Source organism: Alternaria metachromatica (assembly GCF_023757995.1).
Source record: "Alternaria metachromatica strain BMP 0045 chromosome Unknown scaffold_3, whole genome shotgun sequence".
Taxonomy (NCBI): domain Eukaryota; kingdom Fungi; phylum Ascomycota; class Dothideomycetes; order Pleosporales; family Pleosporaceae; genus Alternaria; species Alternaria metachromatica.
The window spans coordinates 41,904-59,218 of record NW_026055494.1 but is presented as its reverse complement, the minus strand read 5'-3'; the positions used below and the strand labels follow the sequence as shown (position 1 = coordinate 59,218).

General features: G+C 54.0%; 6 protein-coding genes across 6 annotated transcripts; 2 read left to right on the top strand and 4 right to left on the bottom strand.

Moving 5' to 3' along the window:
• Positions 1 to 147: 147 nt before the first annotated feature.
• Positions 148 to 1,021, bottom strand: J4E83_001658 (uncharacterized protein; the record flags this gene model as incomplete). Its single annotated transcript, XM_049328612.1, has 3 exons — positions 148 to 768; positions 855 to 947; positions 995 to 1,021. The coding sequence occupies 3 exons, from the start codon at positions 1,019 to 1,021 to the stop codon at positions 148 to 150; spliced, it is 741 nt and encodes a 246-aa protein (XP_049191584.1).
• Positions 1,022 to 1,203: 182 nt separating this feature from the next.
• Positions 1,204 to 3,585, top strand: OCT1 (Mitochondrial intermediate peptidase; the record flags this gene model as incomplete). The annotated part of the gene is made up of 1 exon (XM_049328611.1): positions 1,204 to 3,585. One exon carries the CDS (start codon positions 1,204 to 1,206, stop codon positions 3,583 to 3,585), a length of 2,382 nt encoding a protein of 793 aa, XP_049191583.1.
• Positions 3,586 to 3,846: 261 nt separating this feature from the next.
• Positions 3,847 to 7,788, bottom strand: J4E83_001656 (uncharacterized protein; the record flags this gene model as incomplete). The annotated part of the gene is made up of 1 exon (XM_049328610.1): positions 3,847 to 7,788. The coding sequence occupies one exon, from the start codon at positions 7,786 to 7,788 to the stop codon at positions 3,847 to 3,849; it is 3,942 nt and encodes a 1,313-aa protein (XP_049191582.1).
• A 382-nt stretch (positions 7,789 to 8,170) lies between these two features.
• Positions 8,171 to 10,024, bottom strand: J4E83_001655 (uncharacterized protein; the record flags this gene model as incomplete). The annotated part of the gene is made up of 1 exon (XM_049328609.1): positions 8,171 to 10,024. One exon carries the CDS (start codon positions 10,022 to 10,024, stop codon positions 8,171 to 8,173), a length of 1,854 nt encoding a protein of 617 aa, XP_049191581.1.
• Positions 10,025 to 10,363: 339 nt separating this feature from the next.
• J4E83_001654 (uncharacterized protein) lies at positions 10,364 to 12,384 on the top strand (the record flags this gene model as incomplete). Its single annotated transcript, XM_049328608.1, has 2 exons — positions 10,364 to 10,407; positions 10,461 to 12,384. 2 exons carry the CDS (start codon positions 10,364 to 10,366, stop codon positions 12,382 to 12,384), a joined length of 1,968 nt encoding a protein of 655 aa, XP_049191580.1.
• An 810-nt stretch (positions 12,385 to 13,194) lies between these two features.
• Positions 13,195 to 15,603, bottom strand: J4E83_001653 (uncharacterized protein; the record flags this gene model as incomplete). Its single annotated transcript, XM_049328607.1, has 3 exons — positions 13,195 to 14,530; positions 14,633 to 14,662; positions 14,810 to 15,603. 3 exons carry the CDS (start codon positions 15,601 to 15,603, stop codon positions 13,195 to 13,197), a joined length of 2,160 nt encoding a protein of 719 aa, XP_049191579.1.
• Positions 15,604 to 17,315: the final 1,712 nt, after the last annotated feature.

Here is a 17,315-nt window from a genome sequence, read left to right as displayed (position 1 = left end):
TCGAATTGGACGAACACAAGAGCACAAGGAAGCCATAAAACAAAAGAAAATGCAAATCACATTGCGTGAAGATGGTCTTCCCACCTATGCCCCGCTACTAATAATGTACAGGTACTCGTGCCACGGAAGCTTTTGATAAGGTATTATTTACCGGCCCTTCTTGACCCAGCCTTCAAGATTCTCGCGTGTGTCAGCCAGCTTGCCCTCAACCATACCAACAGTTCCCTGTGCATGTGCCTTTCCAGTCTCGATGAATTGCGAGATCCTGTTCTTCATCCGCAGGTGGGTATCCGCAAGTACCGGGTATTTTTCTTCGTAGGTCCAGATGAGGTCACCGACGTTCTTGGTGGTGATGGGAAGCACGAACTTCGCAGCGGTGATGCCGACAGCGACGGGGACGGAGGTTCGAAGGAGGATGTTGCGGTTGCGCGTGACGATGGAACCGGCCATGGAGGAGACGAGGACGTAGAGAGCGCCTGGGAGAACCTTCTCGCCGGATTCCTTGGGTGGGGCTAATGAGCGGATGGTGCTTGTGAAGGAGTGCTCGAGACGGAGCGTCTCGGTGAGCGCGTTGTCGACGGCCTTCTCGCCGCGGACAGCCTGCTCGTACAGAGCCATGCGCGCACGGCCGATTTGGACTGCGAGGCGGTCGGTCGGTGTCGGTCGGTAGCTAGACTCCGGTGACAAAGAGTTCGATGGTTCTGTTAGGGCGGGAGCGGTAGGCGCTGTGGTATCGACGGGCATATCATCGTAGATAGGTTTGCGGTTCTACTTTGACGTTAGTATTACGGTCAATAGGGGGAACAGAGGGCCCCAAAAAGCTTCTTCGAGCATTTGAGGGCATTCCAACGTACAAAGTGGTCGGCAGGTCGCTCCTCTGCGTATACGGTCCGTGGTGCGAAGATTGCTGCGGCGGAGAGGGCGGCCATGGCGGGGACAGCGGCGCGCTATGCGATGTCAATACACAGTCTGTCATCTCCTGCGGGCTACTCACCTGCCGTAACAGCGGTCTGAAAGCCATGTCGAGCGTGGGGCAGGCGCAATGGGTTGAGTCTGGTAATGTCCAACTGGTGATGTTGAGCTCAGAAGACGCGGAAACGGCCGTGCGAGCGCCGCAAGATTCCCGCCCGTCCTCGGCTTAGCTATGACATCGTTTGTCTCGTCCGACTTCTGCCAGCCCACCCTTCACCCGTGCAACCCAATATGCTCAAGCGCCTCGCTCGCCCAAAGCAGTCGCCATGGGTCTGCCAACAATGCCTGCGCTCCTCCCAACGCCAACGACGCTTCAACTCCACATTCGCCGCCGCCGCCAAAGCACGCGACACTGCGCCGCCCAACGCTCTCTACGGCCTGTCTGCCAGCGGCAAGACAGATGACGACGCCCTGCGCAAAGTGTTCGACAACGCATCTTTCTGGAATGACTTCAAGCGCGCATCGCAAAAGGGAAAACCCACGGGAATAATAGGGAACCAATACCTCACCCACCCCCAGGGTTTCGTCGACTTCGTTACCGTAACAATACAACGCTGCAATGCCGTGGTGCAGAAGGTGGCGGCCGCGCAGTCGACGGAGGACTTCAAGCACATGGTCAAAGACCTGGACAAGCTCAGCGATCTACTATGTCGGGTGATAGACTTGGCCGACTTTGTAAGAGGCACGCATCCGGATCGCAAGTTCCAGATGATGGCGATGAAGGCCTACCAGACGGTGTTCCAGTACATGAACCAGCTGAACACCACGCCGGTACTGCACGACCAGCTGAAGAAGGCGTCGGAGATATCCGAGGTGTACGACACATGGAGCGAGGAGGAGCGCATCGTTGCGCGGATACTTATGGAGGACTTTTCAAGATTTGGCATCGGACTAGACGACAAGACAAGGGAGCGGCTGGTAGATCTGAGCGGCGAGATTGCAGACGTAGGGAACGAGTTTGTGGAAGGCATGGCGCCAGAGAAACGGGACTTGAGGTTCAAGTCGTCGAAGCTGAGAGGGCTGGATCCAAACCTCGCTAAGGCGCTGACGAAATGGGGTGAGACCAAGATCTCTACCATGCATTCCGAATCGCAAGCGGTTTTACGATTCGTAGACGATGCAGATGTACGGCAAGAGACGTACCAGGCTGTCCGGACAGCCAATAAACCAAGCATCGCGCGATTAGAAAAGCTATTGAAACTGCGAGTGGAGTTGGCCCAAACCTCAGGCTACGAGACATTCGCGCACATGACGCTGGAGAATAAGATGGCACGAACACCGGAAGCGGTCAACACATTCTTAAAGGCCCTCTATGAGGACAGCCGACCGGCTGTTCTCGCTGATCTAGAGGAATTGATGGAGTTGAAGAGAGGCGACGCCCACCAGGACAACTTCCCTGATCGCATCAACGCCTGGGATAAATTCTATTATACACAGAAGATGCTAGCCTCTATGGAGAGCCACTACAGACAGCGAACGCCCGACTCTTTATCTGCATACTTTTCCGTTGGTACTGTACTACAGGGTATATCGCGACTCTTCGACCGTCTTTACGGCGTCCGCTTCGTGCCCAAAGAAACACAACCGGGTGAGGTATGGGATGACGGTGTCCGTCGGCTAGACGTCATCTCCGACACCGAAGGTCACATTGCAGTGCTCTACTGCGACCTGTACTCACGACCCGGCAAGACCCCCAACCCAGCGCACTTCACCCTCCGCTGCAGCCGCGAGATCCTGCCTTCAGAAATGGAAGAAATGGCCCACATGCCGCACCGCTTCTCCTCTCCCATCGAAGCCGCCACAGACGGCATGCCCGTATCCTACAACGCCGAACGAAACAGCTACTTCCAACTCCCCACAATAGCACTAATTTGCGACTTCAGCAAAGCTTCGCACTCCCGCCCCACCCTCCTCAACATCCACGACGTCCGCACACTCTTCCACGAAATGGGCCACGCTCTCCACTCTATACTCGGTCGCACCGCCTTGCAAAACGTCTCCGGCACCCGCTGCGCAACCGACATCGCCGAGCTACCCTCGGTGCTAATGGAGCACTTCGCCTTCTGCCCCCACGTCCTAGGTCTCTACGCCCGCCACTGGGAAACCGATGCGCCGGTCCCCATGGCCGCGGTCGAAGCCCGGCTCGCCATCGATAACCGGAACCAACATTCTGAACTCGAAAGTCAGATCTTACTCTGCATGCTCGACCAAGTGTACCACTCCCCCATCGCTGCCGACCCCAATTTCAACTCTACGAAAGTGTACCACGACGTTTACAATAAATACGCTTCTGTCCCTGAGCCTGCTGGAACGGCTTGGCAAGGTTTCTTCGGCCATTTGTTTGGATACGGGGCTACGTATTATTCTTACCTCTTTGACCGTGCACTAGCGGCGAAGATCTGGAAAGACGTGTTTCAGCATAATGGCCAGGAAGGTAGTTTGGATAGGGAGAATGGTGAGCTCTATAAGAATGAGGTGCTTAAGTGGGGTGGAGGTAGGGATGGATGGCAGTGCTTGGCTGGTGTGTTGAAGGATGAGAGGTTGGCCAAGGGAGGCGAGGAGGCGATGGCTGAGGTGGGGAAATGGGGGATTAGGGAGGCGAGGGGGAAATAGAGTAGTGACTGAGGTCATGTTTTATATACGTTTAATGTTGCGACGCATGTATATATGATGGTTAGATGGTTAGACGGTAGACGATACGTTTGAACGCGCATGCATTTATATCATAGGCATGGAGTCTCAGATCAAGCAGAACACCTGCAGTATCATCCATCACTTTTGAACAATGCAAATTTGGTATACTACTTCATACACATACATACTCCTCTCTTCAAAACTTCATACGGCAAATACCCTCGTCTCACACATGTCCTCCTACCCGCCCATCCCCCTCCCCCGATCCATGACTCCCGCCTTGATCCTCTCCACAACCTCCCTGCCCAACCACCTCAGCTTCCCGTTCTGCCGACACGCCGCATCCGCCCACTCAAACACGCCCTTCAACTCCCTCAGCTCCTCAACCTTCCAGCTCTTCGCCAGTCTACCCAGCACCAACCTCGACTCTACAACTGTAGCTCCAGGATCCAACCAGCTCTTACTGTATTGATCGAGTGGCAGTATGAGTCCCGCGTCGCTGGCAGATATGAATTGCGATAGCGCGGGGAGGGTGAAGATCCAGTGGAAGAGGAGGTTGGCCGTCTTGGATGATTGGGCATCGTTGAGGGCGACGAGAGTAGAACTAAACGCCGTGGCGTACGTATCATGTGCAGAGCGACGGCGAACGTTTAGGGTTTGGTTGTGCTCGAAGGATTTGAGATGAAGTGGGTTGTGTACAAAGTCTAGGGTCGTTGGCCAATATGTCTGATCCGCTGTTTCGAGGCGGCTGATGAGATGAATTTCCGGGAGGAGACAGGGCGCTACTAGTGTCTTTGTTTGTGGCACCGCGTTGCCTTCGTGATTTTCTTTGAAGACGACGTTGATGGGCATGGATATGGCGCGTCCTGTGTCTACGTCTCGCACCACAAGACACCTGGGCTCGGCAGCTAGTACCCAGAAGTGACGGAACGCCTGGAGATGGGCCCGCGAGTCTTGTACGTCGGAGGGAAACAGGGGGTAGAATGCGCAGATCAGACTGGCAATGGCTTTGTTGCTGCGACTGAAGGTCTGGGTACCACCCGCGATGAACAGAGTGCCGAAGGCCATATGAGCTGCGAGATGAGAGCCGTAGGGAACATCTGGACCAATGCGGCCATGGAGACCGCGCAAGCGACGGAAGACGTCGAGATCGCCAGTTCCTGCCATGACAGTTGCGGCAGCTAGAGCGATGAGATCTTGACAGTTCCGGACTGTGTTCTTGGAAAGCTTAGAATCATAGCGTACGGCGGGAAGTTTGTTGATACGTATCAGTTGATCCAAATACTTGATCAGGAAGTCGCGGACCTGAATGTCCCCCGTACCAGCATGCTTGAGACTCACAACCCACAGCATACCTGCGATGATGTTGTAAAAGGGCATTTGCTCGCTACGGAGTCGTGTAATGCCTTTGAGGTCCCAGGCTTCGCGATAATCGTACGGCAGGTTCTTGATGATCCAGGAGTCCGAAGCTTCGATGGTATCCCACATGATGAGATGTTTTGCGAGGGTGCGGAGGAGGAAAATGTCTGGGCGAACGTAGTCGAACTGGGGCAGCGTGTCCGGGATGTCTATCTTACGCGCGACGGTCTGGTCGTGGGTCTTCATGAAGATGAGGGCAACGGCGATGACTGCTCCAGCTGTGGCTTGATCGAGGATGTGAACAACGTTGACGGGCTTAGGCGCTACAGCGACTGTCATGAGACGCTCAACTATGCGCATATCGTGGAGACCTCTAAGATCTTTACCCTTGCCCAGGTTGATGAAGCCGAGCGCAAAGCCCGCAGCCAGCCTGTAAGCTTCATCCCGCAAACTATCTGGTGGTTCTGATGGGTCTGGAATCTCAACATACTCGATCTCTGAAAGCATCACCTCGCTCATGCGACGGTGCTGGGTGTTGTAGTAGAGTAAACCAATGCCCATCAGGCCCGTGGTCTGGGTGTAGGGAGAGAGATTTAGCTCGGCTGCTCCTTGTGGAAGCATTCTTGTGACATGCACCGACAGCAGTCTTGTAACCAGCGTATCCATGGTACCCATGAATGAGGCGGCTAAGCCCAACAACAAGCCGACCGAAGTCATGGTATGTTTGGGAGTAAGGTACTTGAATGACAGCCACTTCGCAATCGTTCTCAGATGGCCATTCAGGCCAAGGCCAAGCAACAGTCCAGCATGCTTGTTCGTCAATTCTGAAGGTTTGTTGTACATGATCCATGACGTGTCAATGCCTTGGGCGTCGCGCGATATGCTGAGACCAGCTGCAGCACCAGCGTTAAAGAATGCCCAAAAGTACTTCTCCTCGGAATAATTTTGCCGTTCTGCAGTGACAACGTTACCCATTGGCTTCATGAGGCATGATGTGGAGAAGCCGTATAGCGGGTATTTCTCTGTCAGCAGAGGTTTCTTGCTGCTGAACTTGATCATGGAACTGCCTAACGGCAGAGAGAACGTGCGCACCATGACCCACTGCATAAGTGCTTTCTGTCCCTCAAGCATTGCTGCATCGTCTTGCCGGTTGTCAGCCTTGTACTCTGCGACAGTCTGCCGCAGAGGCTCTAGCAGCGTGTATGCCTCCATGAACCGCCTATCTTCGCGGAAGATGAGTCGCGTGATGTAGTGACGATCAACTTCAGATGTTGATTGGATTGCTTCCATTCGATCGGCGCCTTGACATATAGTGTGAACGTCTCGTGGTGTGCCAGCTGCATGCAGACCCCCGCCTGTTGTGGCCAAGTGGCTATCGTGGGCAAAGTCTGCAACTGGCGTGTGGCTAAGATCCAAGTCTTCGCGCTGGACGAGTCTGAGTAGTGAGCTCGACCATGTAGTAGGTGGATTCGCCTGACATCTCGTAATAGCTTCCATGAGTGGTGCTTTGGCGGCTTCCGGCAATGTGGCTAACAGCTCAGGGCTGATATTGCAGGTCCTGATCAGCTCTACAACCTTCTTAGGGCTTGATGCAGGATCTATATCGCGGAAGAACCTGTGCAATGCTACAGTCCTGGGCGTTACCCCGGCGATAATCTCGTCGATGTTGATGGACGAGTGTGGAGAGGCTTTGGACTTCCGTATGAGCATCGCCAGTGTGGGGAATGGGGCATAATGCTGGGAACCAGTGACGGTACTAATCCATTCCATAATTGAAGGAGGTGCATCCCATGGCTGTGCATGCAGCCGAACTTTGCTGATCAATGTGGTTTCGTCATATGCCCAATCCTGACTTGAACCCCCATCAAGATCGAAGAATCCACCCTGTCTCCAATCCCATGCTTCCCAACGAAGCCAGTGCCCAATCTGTGCTAAAACGGGTGCGAGATTCCCATGTTGCATATCAGAGAAATCTTGGCACAGGGTGTCAAGCTTGCGCTCTTCACGGAAGAGATGGAGCGATACCACAATTTCAGACAAAGACGATATGCGAAGATCCTGCTTCTCCGAGGGAGACATTCGTCTCCAATGGTCATTGGTGGCTTTGCCGATCGGTGACTGGACATATTGACGAGCAAGTTCGAGGCAAGTTGGTATCATGCCGTTTTTGATGCTGATCTGTTGAGCGATTGTTGGCAACTGGCGCTGCAGTGAGTCACGCTTGGCCGGCGGACTCATCGCCGTCGATGTCGGACTAGAGTGCAACGCCCACGCCCAGGGAGAGGATCCCCAACTCTTGGCCTGCGGTGTCGACGTCTGGCGATTGCACATAAGACGCCATGCTGAGTCATCGTCATCAATAAACTCGTCTGGCTTGGCTTGGCTTGCAGGACGCCCAGAACTTCTTCGCTGAGTTGATTTTGCACGAGTGACCGTCTTCCCCTTCTTCTCATCGATGAAGGGTACCGCGAGAGTGAGCAGAGTCGCTACGAAAGCTGTCCAATCAGCACTCACATGCTCCGCTCCCTCATCCGATAGCGATTTGCGAATGTTCCACCAAATCTCCAGTAGGAATTCGCCTGCATAGTTTGGTAGAACTGTTGAAAGCACTCGGAAGAGTTCAGCAACATAGCCATTCGAGGGTGACAGACGCAACACCATCCGATGCCGACGCAGCTCACCGTCATGTAGCTCTAATTTGCCGCTTTTCCCTAATGATGATAGCCTTTGTAACGGCTGACTCGGTTTTATGATTCGTCTTGACCCTACCGTTGCTCTGGTTTGATCGCGTTGTATGATGGCATACGGATCAAACATCTTCATGGAGTCCAAGGTGAGCTTCACCGGTAGGTGGCTACCCCAACCTGCAGTCAACGATATACAAGATTCCTGGGGATTTCTTGAATTGAGTTGCGCGATTCGCTCGACATGGCCATCACGGATTTTCACAAGATCCAGTGCGTTATCGAGCTGTCGCGAGCTGACAAATTTCGGTACGCAAGCATATCGAGGAGCCGCACTGGACGACCCCGACTGGGTGGCCGACGCGGATGGTGATAGTCTTCTTCGTGAGACTGCGAGCTCACATTCCAGTGGAAGTTGCAGTGACGGATGGGTTATGTACAGGTACAGCTTTCTCTCATGAAGGGTTGCTGAATTGAAGGGTGCATTCAGCGTCAGTACCTTTGGCTCATGCCATTCCTACTCAAGCGTTAGTAACGTCATCTTTCTGGGAACGATGCTTACTTGCCTCAGTATTTGAAGGGTTCCCAAGGGCAAAGAGGCCACTTTTGAGGTATTGTGTAACTGGGAGCTCTGCGATGACACTGATGATGAGCTCTTTGTGGAGTCCATCCCCAGGCTGCGGCCCTCCTTTACCATCAGGCGGTGCAAACAGATCATCAAGCTCGTCGTAGTCTTCTATAGTGTCGAACGTATCCTCGTCCATGACATCGTCCAGGGTGTCATCGATCGATACAGCACCTAAGCTCATTCGGGATGTAACGCTACCAGGGGTGGAAGCTCGATTCCGAGATTGTGAGAAGCCACCAAAACTTGTACGATCGTGACCCAGTGAGTGCCTACTTCGCTGACTTGCATTGAAGCTGCCACCAATACTGGTGCGGGATGTTGCCATGTCCTGAAACGCGCTTCTGTCGAAGCTCGTTGAGAGTTCAGCCCGTGACAACAGCGAGCTCACTCGCCTAGACTCCTTTGGCTGGCGGGTGATGTCGGAATCGGGATTGAGTTGTGAGGCAAGAGCGTCGTCGACTGCTTGGTCAGAGAGACGTTCCTTGGTGATCTTGAAGGATGGGGGTTGAGTCTTGCTGCGTGGAGCACCGCCAAAGCTTTCCCTCAATCTGTCAGCTCCACGAATTGCTGGCGTAGTTGCACCTGTTCCTGGTGCAGTACCACCATATGAGCTACGGCGTCGAGACTTGGCTACTGGTAGAGGAATGTGCTGTTTGCGAGAACTTGATATTGATTTTGGCTCAAGATAGGCCGCGGACCAGATGGTAAATACATTAGTCTCGTGGTTTGCTGTGACTACTAGTAGAAGAGGCTTGTCATTACCACTGCGATCGAACAGAATCTCGTTCCGCGGAGACACGTAGATGATCTCCTCAGCTTTGTCAATTGCCTCGAGTCGTCGATGACCTGAGCCTTGGGAGGTCAAGAAGCTGCTGCGATCACCACCTGTGACAACGCTGACCACCAGTCCCAGCTCCGACAGCGGGTCTGTGAAGGAATATAACCTGGGTATCGACTCTGGATTTAGAGGCGCAATAGGGTTGAACAAATCATCAAGAAACGTGTTTGCACCCGACAGGCGAGATTTACCATGTCGCGATGCGCCCATTGAAGAGCCATGCCGCCGGTGGGGTTTATGAAAGCTCTGTGAGAAGGAGAACTGTTGTGAGAGGAAAGACTGGTTGTTCGTGAGGAAGGAATTCTGTGGAGCAGACGGCAACTGCGGACTGGTGGGCACAGGGTGCAAAGGAGCAAGCTTCCTCTGTAGCACAACTCCCCTTGCTGCAGGAAAGGCCTTGTCCACCTCGAAGGGGAGGTTTACGATGTGTGTGGTGCCCGAGAGGAAGAAGACGTGTGCTTGCGACTTCAGGAAGACGACAAGAGCACGCGATAGCTTCTCCACCGTGGGCGTTGTGGGACTGGCTGGCGCAGTGGGATCGGTAGCAGGCTGGGTCCCTTGTGTGAGGAAGCTCTTTGCAGGGTCGGCAGATTTGTGTTCTGACGAGTTGTCGGTGGGCTCGTGGGTGCCATGGGAGGGCTCGTCTACCAAGAACCATGTCAATAGCGCCTGCTTGACCTTCTCTTTCTCAACCTCGAAGTTGAATATTTTGCGTATGACGCCGCCTCGCGACCAGATCACGTGGTATTCGGTGGTGACGAGCTCGTCGGTGTAGCCATCGGGGCTGTCGTCGGTGTAGGTGTCCCAGACATAGTCGCGGTCGGTGCTATCGTCCGTCAGGATGGACTCTTGGACCAGATACTGCAGGGCGGAGGGCTTGTGGACCCCGATTGAGCGAAGGGAGGCCATGCGAAAGATTGGCCCGCAACATGAGGGAGGTTCGGGTGGCGTGTGTGCGTCGGGGGGAGAAAGGCGGTTTGTTTGCGCGGGGCGCGCGATCTGAGGTGACGCGCTGCGGTCGAGCGCGACTTCCCCAGGGAAATGTTGACAAACTCCGCAGCACCTCCGGGCTTCCTTCACCTTCACACATCACGTCGCGCCACTCGTGCACCTCTCATACTGCCAATACAACAATCAGACACATTTCAAACATTCTGAACAAAGTTGCGCTTCGGGCAGAAGTCGCATCCTTCACCCCTTCCTCGTTACCTAGGCGGTAGCTTCGCTCACCACCCTCGAGCTGCAAGCATGGAGCCCATTGTCACGACGCAAGGGAAGCTGACTCAGCTGAGGTATGTTCTCACCACGCTGCGCGTCACGCGACTGCTGACATAGCATCTTATAGGTACGAGCTTCCGCATCGCGTAAACGACTCCACCGTATACCCCGTCAAAGCCCCCAATGGCTCGACCATCGTACTATACGGCCACGAGACGGGCGTCGGCATTCTATGGAGAGGCGGACGGCCTTTGAAGAAGACTGCGCCGCCTCCCAAGCAGTCGGCGAAGCCAGCAAAAGTCAATGGAACAAGCAAGGATGCCATCATGATCATCGACTCGGACGATGACGAGCCTGCCAAAGCTGCCGCGGAGCCGCTGCCTAAGGCAGAGTTTGAGGATGAAGAAGAAGAGCTCGACCCAGACCAGCCGTATGCCTCGATCGTTCAGCAGCTGTCTCTGTCGCTCAGCACCCAAGTCCTCCACATCGCCGTACCCCAAATACCGAGCGCGTCTACCCTCCGACCTGCAGATACCATACCTCCCATATTCAGTCAGAACATCGTTTTCACTGTCGCATGCGCCGACTCGACTATCCGTGTCATCACGCTGCCTCTGAGCCCTCCTCCACATGTCGCAAAAGACAAGTTGCACAGCGTGAAACCCCAATTCGGCGAGAACATTGTCAAGGTCCACGGTCACCAGAGCATCCCGATGGGTGTTACTATGACTTGGACTGCAAGGGGAGAACCAAGCTCTGCAGAAGATGGGGACGACGATGTGGATATGGACGAAGAGGAAGAAGACACAGCGAACTCTAGGCGCAAACCCCAATCGCGCGCCGACGGAGGCTTCGATATACTTGTGGCATCCCACTCCGCCGAGCTGGGAGGTCTGCTCAAGCTGTTCCGGTTTGAGCTGTCGGAGACGGCACTACAGGTGTCCCATCCTGTCGCGCCTTACAAGACGCTGGCTCTCAGCAAGCCTGCCTCTCGTATCGCTTTCAACACTGCTCAATATCCGAAGCCTCGCCATTCGCAACTACTCATTGCGAACTCAGCAGGTACTACGCGCATCTACGATCCTTTTGCATCACCGATTCGTAAGCGACGAGGAAGCGGTAGTCGCGCGGAGCCTGGCGCATTTGTGGGAACCTTCAGGTCATCCTTCGAGAGCGTCAAGAACGTTGCGCTCACTCCTGCTGTTCTCCCATCGCGTAAAGCTATCATCGACGCAGCGTGGGCTTCCGATGGTCGTCATATAATAGCTCTCCTGGCAGATGGCGAGTGGGGCGTCTGGGATGTCGACCGGTCTGGTCCAAGTCCTCCAGCAGATCCATCGGCATTTTCTCTTCGGGGGTATGTTGGTACAGCCGAGAAAGAAGGAACCTCTGGCGCCGCATCGAGTCCAAAGCGCGGAAGCCGCAATTCACTCGCTCCAATGACACCGAATACACGAAAGCGGAAAGAGGAAACATTGTTCCAGGGCAGCGCCTCAAGTTCGACAGTAGCAACCAGAGGTGGCGTTTCTGTTGCGAGCATCACGTCGAACAACGGAGTATCGGCAGAGGACTCGGTCCTCATTTGGTACGGGTCCGAGATTCACAGGATAGCAGATCTGATGAAGTTCTGGACTCGCACTGCTTCCGCCAGCAGCGGAGGTTCCTTGCCTGGCCCCGGTCTTCAACAACAAGATGTTGTACTTTGCGGCGAATCCATCACCTCGGTCTCGCAGTTCGACACCACAGCCCAAGCCTCACGCATGGCCGTCCCAAGAGACACTCTCATCTCAGCAGAGCACCGCCTCATCATTACCGCTAGCACTAGCCAGCCTCTTGGACGTGATCTTAACGCCATGTTCGCGCGCGAAAAGGTGGAAGACGAAACATCGACCCGAACAGACCAAGCTCTCCTCACTCGTGGCGAGCTTGATCTCGGTGGCATGGACAGGATGCTCGAAAGTATGGAAGGCAGCGGAACTAGTGCAGCCGTTTCCAAGAACTTGACCATGGGTGGGCCTCGGAAGGTTCTCTTCGCCTCGTCAGCGGCTTGATCACAAACGAAACCGCAACGACCGATTTACCTTTGAATAAAAGAAAGTGCTCCGAATGCACGGAAAGCCGGTGCTTGAATACGATATCCCCGAATTATCATTTCGATTATCATAGCCGCCATACAAGCGGTAAGCGGTTCCCAGTGCTCCCTAACACGTCCCTTTCCTCTCCTTCGTGTTCTCAAAAAGAAAGCCCAGACCCAACACATGCTTTCGCGGCCTAAGGTGGAGCTCAGCGACCAGACCCATTCCTGCTGCTCAGTATAGCCTAGCGATACATCAACTACCGTACTGAACTCACAGTCGCCGACAATCGCCCCTTTTACCCCTAGTACCCCTCACAGGCGAACGGTTCCCGTAATGTAAATGGTGTCTTTTGTCTGGATAGCTGGGGGCGGTGCGTGCAAAATTCTTCCCAAGTTCTTCACTCTGAGCTGCTTGTATATCTAGCCGGTCCTTACGGATGTCGGGTGAGGACGGTATGCAATTCTGTGGTGACGAGGCGCGTGGGTGCATGACGTGCGCGTCTGTCATGGATGCGTGCGGTGTAGTGCCTGCGTGTGGGGAAGGGCGTGCAACATCTCTTGACCTTTGTGATTGTTGTGATGTGTGCAATGATGTTTGATGAGACAAGTCATTCATCTTTCGCTTTCTTCACGCACGAAACATGTGTAAAATTATCAGATATATTATCATTACATCGTCTATTGCCCCAAACGCCATTGCTAAGTAAAATAGAGACAACGATGCATACCTACTCATTCTCAGACAAGAAAGACGTGACGATAGGCTTCTGTGACCACAACCATATTAAGCATCGTCTACTACTCTGCCAACAAACCCTTCCAGCCCAGCCATACCTTTAGCTCCCCTCTCATTACCTCCGAACAGCCCTGGCCCACCACCAGGCATGACCAACACCTTGGCACCCGCCTCCACGAACTCGCGCGAAGCGATGAATTGGAAGGTCACAATGACTGCACCCTCGGTTGCTGACTTCTCCACTTCATCGTCAAAGCCGAACCCGAAAGCATCATCGTGTCCGTGAGTCTTGAGCGTAGGGTCTTCCGCACGCTCGGCAGCAACGGAAAGCACTTTGGATGAAGCTCTTACGCTAGCAATGTAGACAACGACTGCACTACCAACACTGAGGGCCTTGACACTTTCTGCTTGCTTCTCCTCGAATCGCACTGTGATGACTTTGTACGCCTTAGGCTCGCGAGTCGCCAAGACCATGCCTTTGCGTATCCTGTTTATTGATGGACTGACAATCGGTGTATCGACGGGTGCGAGGCCCATGGTCCCGACCTGACCTGCATGCAGCTTTCGCACGGGTAGACGCAAATTGCGCAGAGAGGTAATGCGGACGCGTCGCCATTCGCTATGCCGATCGCGCAATGAGGCGTTCTTCGATTTCGTGTTCAGTGCGCCAGGAAAGGACCTCGACTGAGGAATAGATGGCTTGCGATTTGGTATTGCGCTACCGCTGTCGCTGTCGTCAGAGCTTACATCGACAGGGTAGGGTCCTAATAGCAGCTCGTCGCCAACGGCCAGAGACCCGTAACGGAGGTAGCCCCCGATGATCGCTGATCGATCACTTGATGTATCTGTGCGGACGCTGTAGACATCTTCGATGTAAAAGAGTGGCGAAACTGCTGCAGGTGCAGGTTGAGTCACTTCCTTGGGCATGGGCAGTTCTCGAAGGAATGCATGAAGCTTCCGGATTCCTGTTCCTTTAACGGCGCTAGTCAAAACAATCGGCACTGCCGCAAGTGGTGAGTCTGCAAGGAGACTTAGTGCATTGTCGATCTTAGGATCTCCTCCATCAACTGTGTGTAGATCGGCCTCTAGCACAGATGTAGCTGCATCACCGATGAGACAAGGCGTCCTCTTGTGCTGTTTCAATACCGAAAACAACCTGTTACAGGTGTTTCCCAAGCCGGTTCTGGTAGCCAAATCGAACTTCGTGATGACAATCACAAGCGGCAGTTCCAGAGCGAGGCATAACTGAAGGTGTGCATGAGACAGATCCAGATCTGCTGCTGCTGGGCCGAGTATTTCTTCAGCTGAAGGCGAAGCTCCGAGCTTGCCAGAGGACTCATCGGTGTTGTCAGCTGGAATGCACAGAAGTGTCCAATGTGGTTGCCTGGTGGGTAGGTTAGCAAAGTCCACCACATGATGAAAATAAGGCATCCCAAAAGAGTACATGTGGAAGAAGGAAGCGCTATGATATAGAGTGATCACTTACCAGCCGACGATTCCACGGACGGTGGTGCGTCTAAATCGCGGATGACCAGCTGAGTCAGAGAGAAACACAAGTCGGCCGGTTTTTGCTGACTCCACAGCCGCGTGAATGTCGATCCATGAGTCGATGTTCTCAGAGCCATAGCTAGTCACTCGTGATGAGCCTCCTACATCACGGTACCCTATCAACTCCTGGGTGACAGAGCTGGTCATCCCTGATGCGATCTCGTGTCTGTGTTTCAGAAGACTCAGGCGACTCTTTCCTCGGCCATTATCCAGCGTTGCGGTAGAGAGCGTGCCAAGTAGGCTAGATTTACCGGACATGGTAGCACCGGTCACTGATACACGCATCTGCTCGGTGACTCCCTCAGACTCGTTGGTCAGCGCCTCAACGTTGCTAGCACCGGTGTCAGACGGCACGTCGGCTGCTTCCTGCCCGTTCCTCTTCGTATGATCGACCAAGTGCTGTTCTGGGCGGACCAGAGCTTCGGCAACTAGTAATTGCGATTTTACCACCCTCTGTTTTGCGGTGCCGGAATCCTCTGTCCACTCGCAATCGCCTACAGGAACCCTGCGCATGACCTTGACTCCACAGCCCAAGCTTGCAGCCATGGCGCGCAAATTGTTCAGGCTCTCTTCCATCTCGTCTTCTGCCAGGCCAACAATAGTTCCGTCGTCCGCGACTCCAATCTCATAGAGCGCACCACTACTCTCCTCCAACCCCGGCAGCAGACGTTGAGGCATCTCGGGCCCTGACAGACGTGCATCGTCGGGAAAATGAGGTATGACAGGTGCCATGGATGATGACATGTGGTTTGGGCATGACTGCTGTAGACGCCATAGCAACTGAGTAGTCAGCTGCTCCAGACGATGCTGCTTTGACTGTGTAGATGCCAGTGGTGGGGGAGTGTTGGCCAGGACGCCGGACTCTGATACGCTGCGACCCGCTGGTATAGGTATTTCAGGTCGACGCATGGACCCAGATATATGGCGTGCGGTACTGGAACGGGTGAACGACCGCCGTCGCCTGAGCAGCAGATGTAGCTTGTACTCCGTAGGCCCATCCTGGGGTTCTGCCTCCAACCTTGTAATATGCGTATAATCTATATCGGTGGGAAGAGATGTCGCATTCGCGCTCGTCTCGTCCCCAAGACTACCGAGAGTCGAAGGAATTCGTCGGGGGTTCGTGGCTGGAACCGGGGAGTGCGCAACGCCGCCGGTGGGCGTGATCGCCCACGGCGACGAAACACGCGGAGGATCGGGGTCGAAGGTAAATATGGAGGCCATATTGCGTAGTAGAGGTTATGTGTCTTCGTGGTTCTATTCCTCGCGGGAGGGGGCGATCGGGGTAAGACTGGTCAAGTTGCGTATTGCCGCGTTGCGCTGGTGAGTAAGCGTGGTATCGATCGTGAGTTGGTGTGTGAGAAGTGCGTCCGAAATAATTGCGATAATAAAGGAAGCATCGTGACGGGTGTGTAGGGCAAACGATGAGTGGAACTTCGTCAAGCAATGACTAGAGGCAACTCGTCGACGAGTTGCGTGAGGGTGCCAAGCTGGCGTTCAGAAATTAGAGAGAGACATGAGTGTTGGCAGTTCTAGTGATGGTGATGCTCTGAGTGACGGGGAAGCTGCGGTGGCATGAGATGGTCGTCGACTGTTGGAAGTATGGAGGTCGCGACTGCCGTGTTAGTCATTGGTCGTCATTGGTCCTAGCTCTGCGGGGAGTCACCGGTGTGCGGAGCGGCCCTCATCCATCGCTCTCAGCCTCAACACGGATCGCCGCAACACCAGACGCCCTTTTTCCTGGTGCGATTTACAAATCGTGTTCGCACTGACCTTGCATTAATTCAAGTTCACTGTCGGCTCAAGGCACAGTACTCACTGGTAGGTATCAAGACATTCGTCAGCCAACAGCATTAGAAACATCGTGTGGACTGCAGAATGCAAAACCATCTTGCTATACGATAAGCTGTTGCATGAATGTCCATGCCAGCATTCAGCAGAGCAAAGTACGAATGTGCTGGTCACTTCTTCAGTCTCGTGGAGACTTTACAAGACTTGGTTCATATCTGCATTCCGCGTTGGTTCTGTAGGGCGCTTCATCCGTGTATGCTGTTCTGCCAGTTGCAATTCAAGAACGATGTCTGGGATCATGTGACATCATAACATGCACTGGCCTTATTGCTGACTGATTCCGGCACGGCACGCGTATTCGTATCTGAACGCCAGGCATCGACGGGCTCAAGGGCGACTATCGGGTTCAGACACGAGAAGGGCGTAATGTTGGCGCAGGCTGGGTACCCAATAACCTTACCTACATGTGAGTATGCCGGTAGCAATGACCAGCTCAACGCATTGCCTACCAGACTAAGAAGGCGTTACGAGATTAAAGATGATGCTGCAGTCGCCAGACAATGTGACGCTCTAGCGAGTTCGATTCGAAGCACAAAAGACACATGCCGACCAAACCCCAGTGCACTACGGCATCAAAACATCTCGGCGCAGGATTCCGCTAAAGCTCAGCCGGCGGTTGAGGCTGAAATGCTACGAAACAGACACCTAAACGTATATGGGACAATGATATGACCGTATGACAGGCTCGCGTCCACCACCATGAAAGGACTGCTGAAGACCCCTGTTACGGCTGTTGGCCGCCATGTGCGGTTAATCTATTCCCACGCACATGC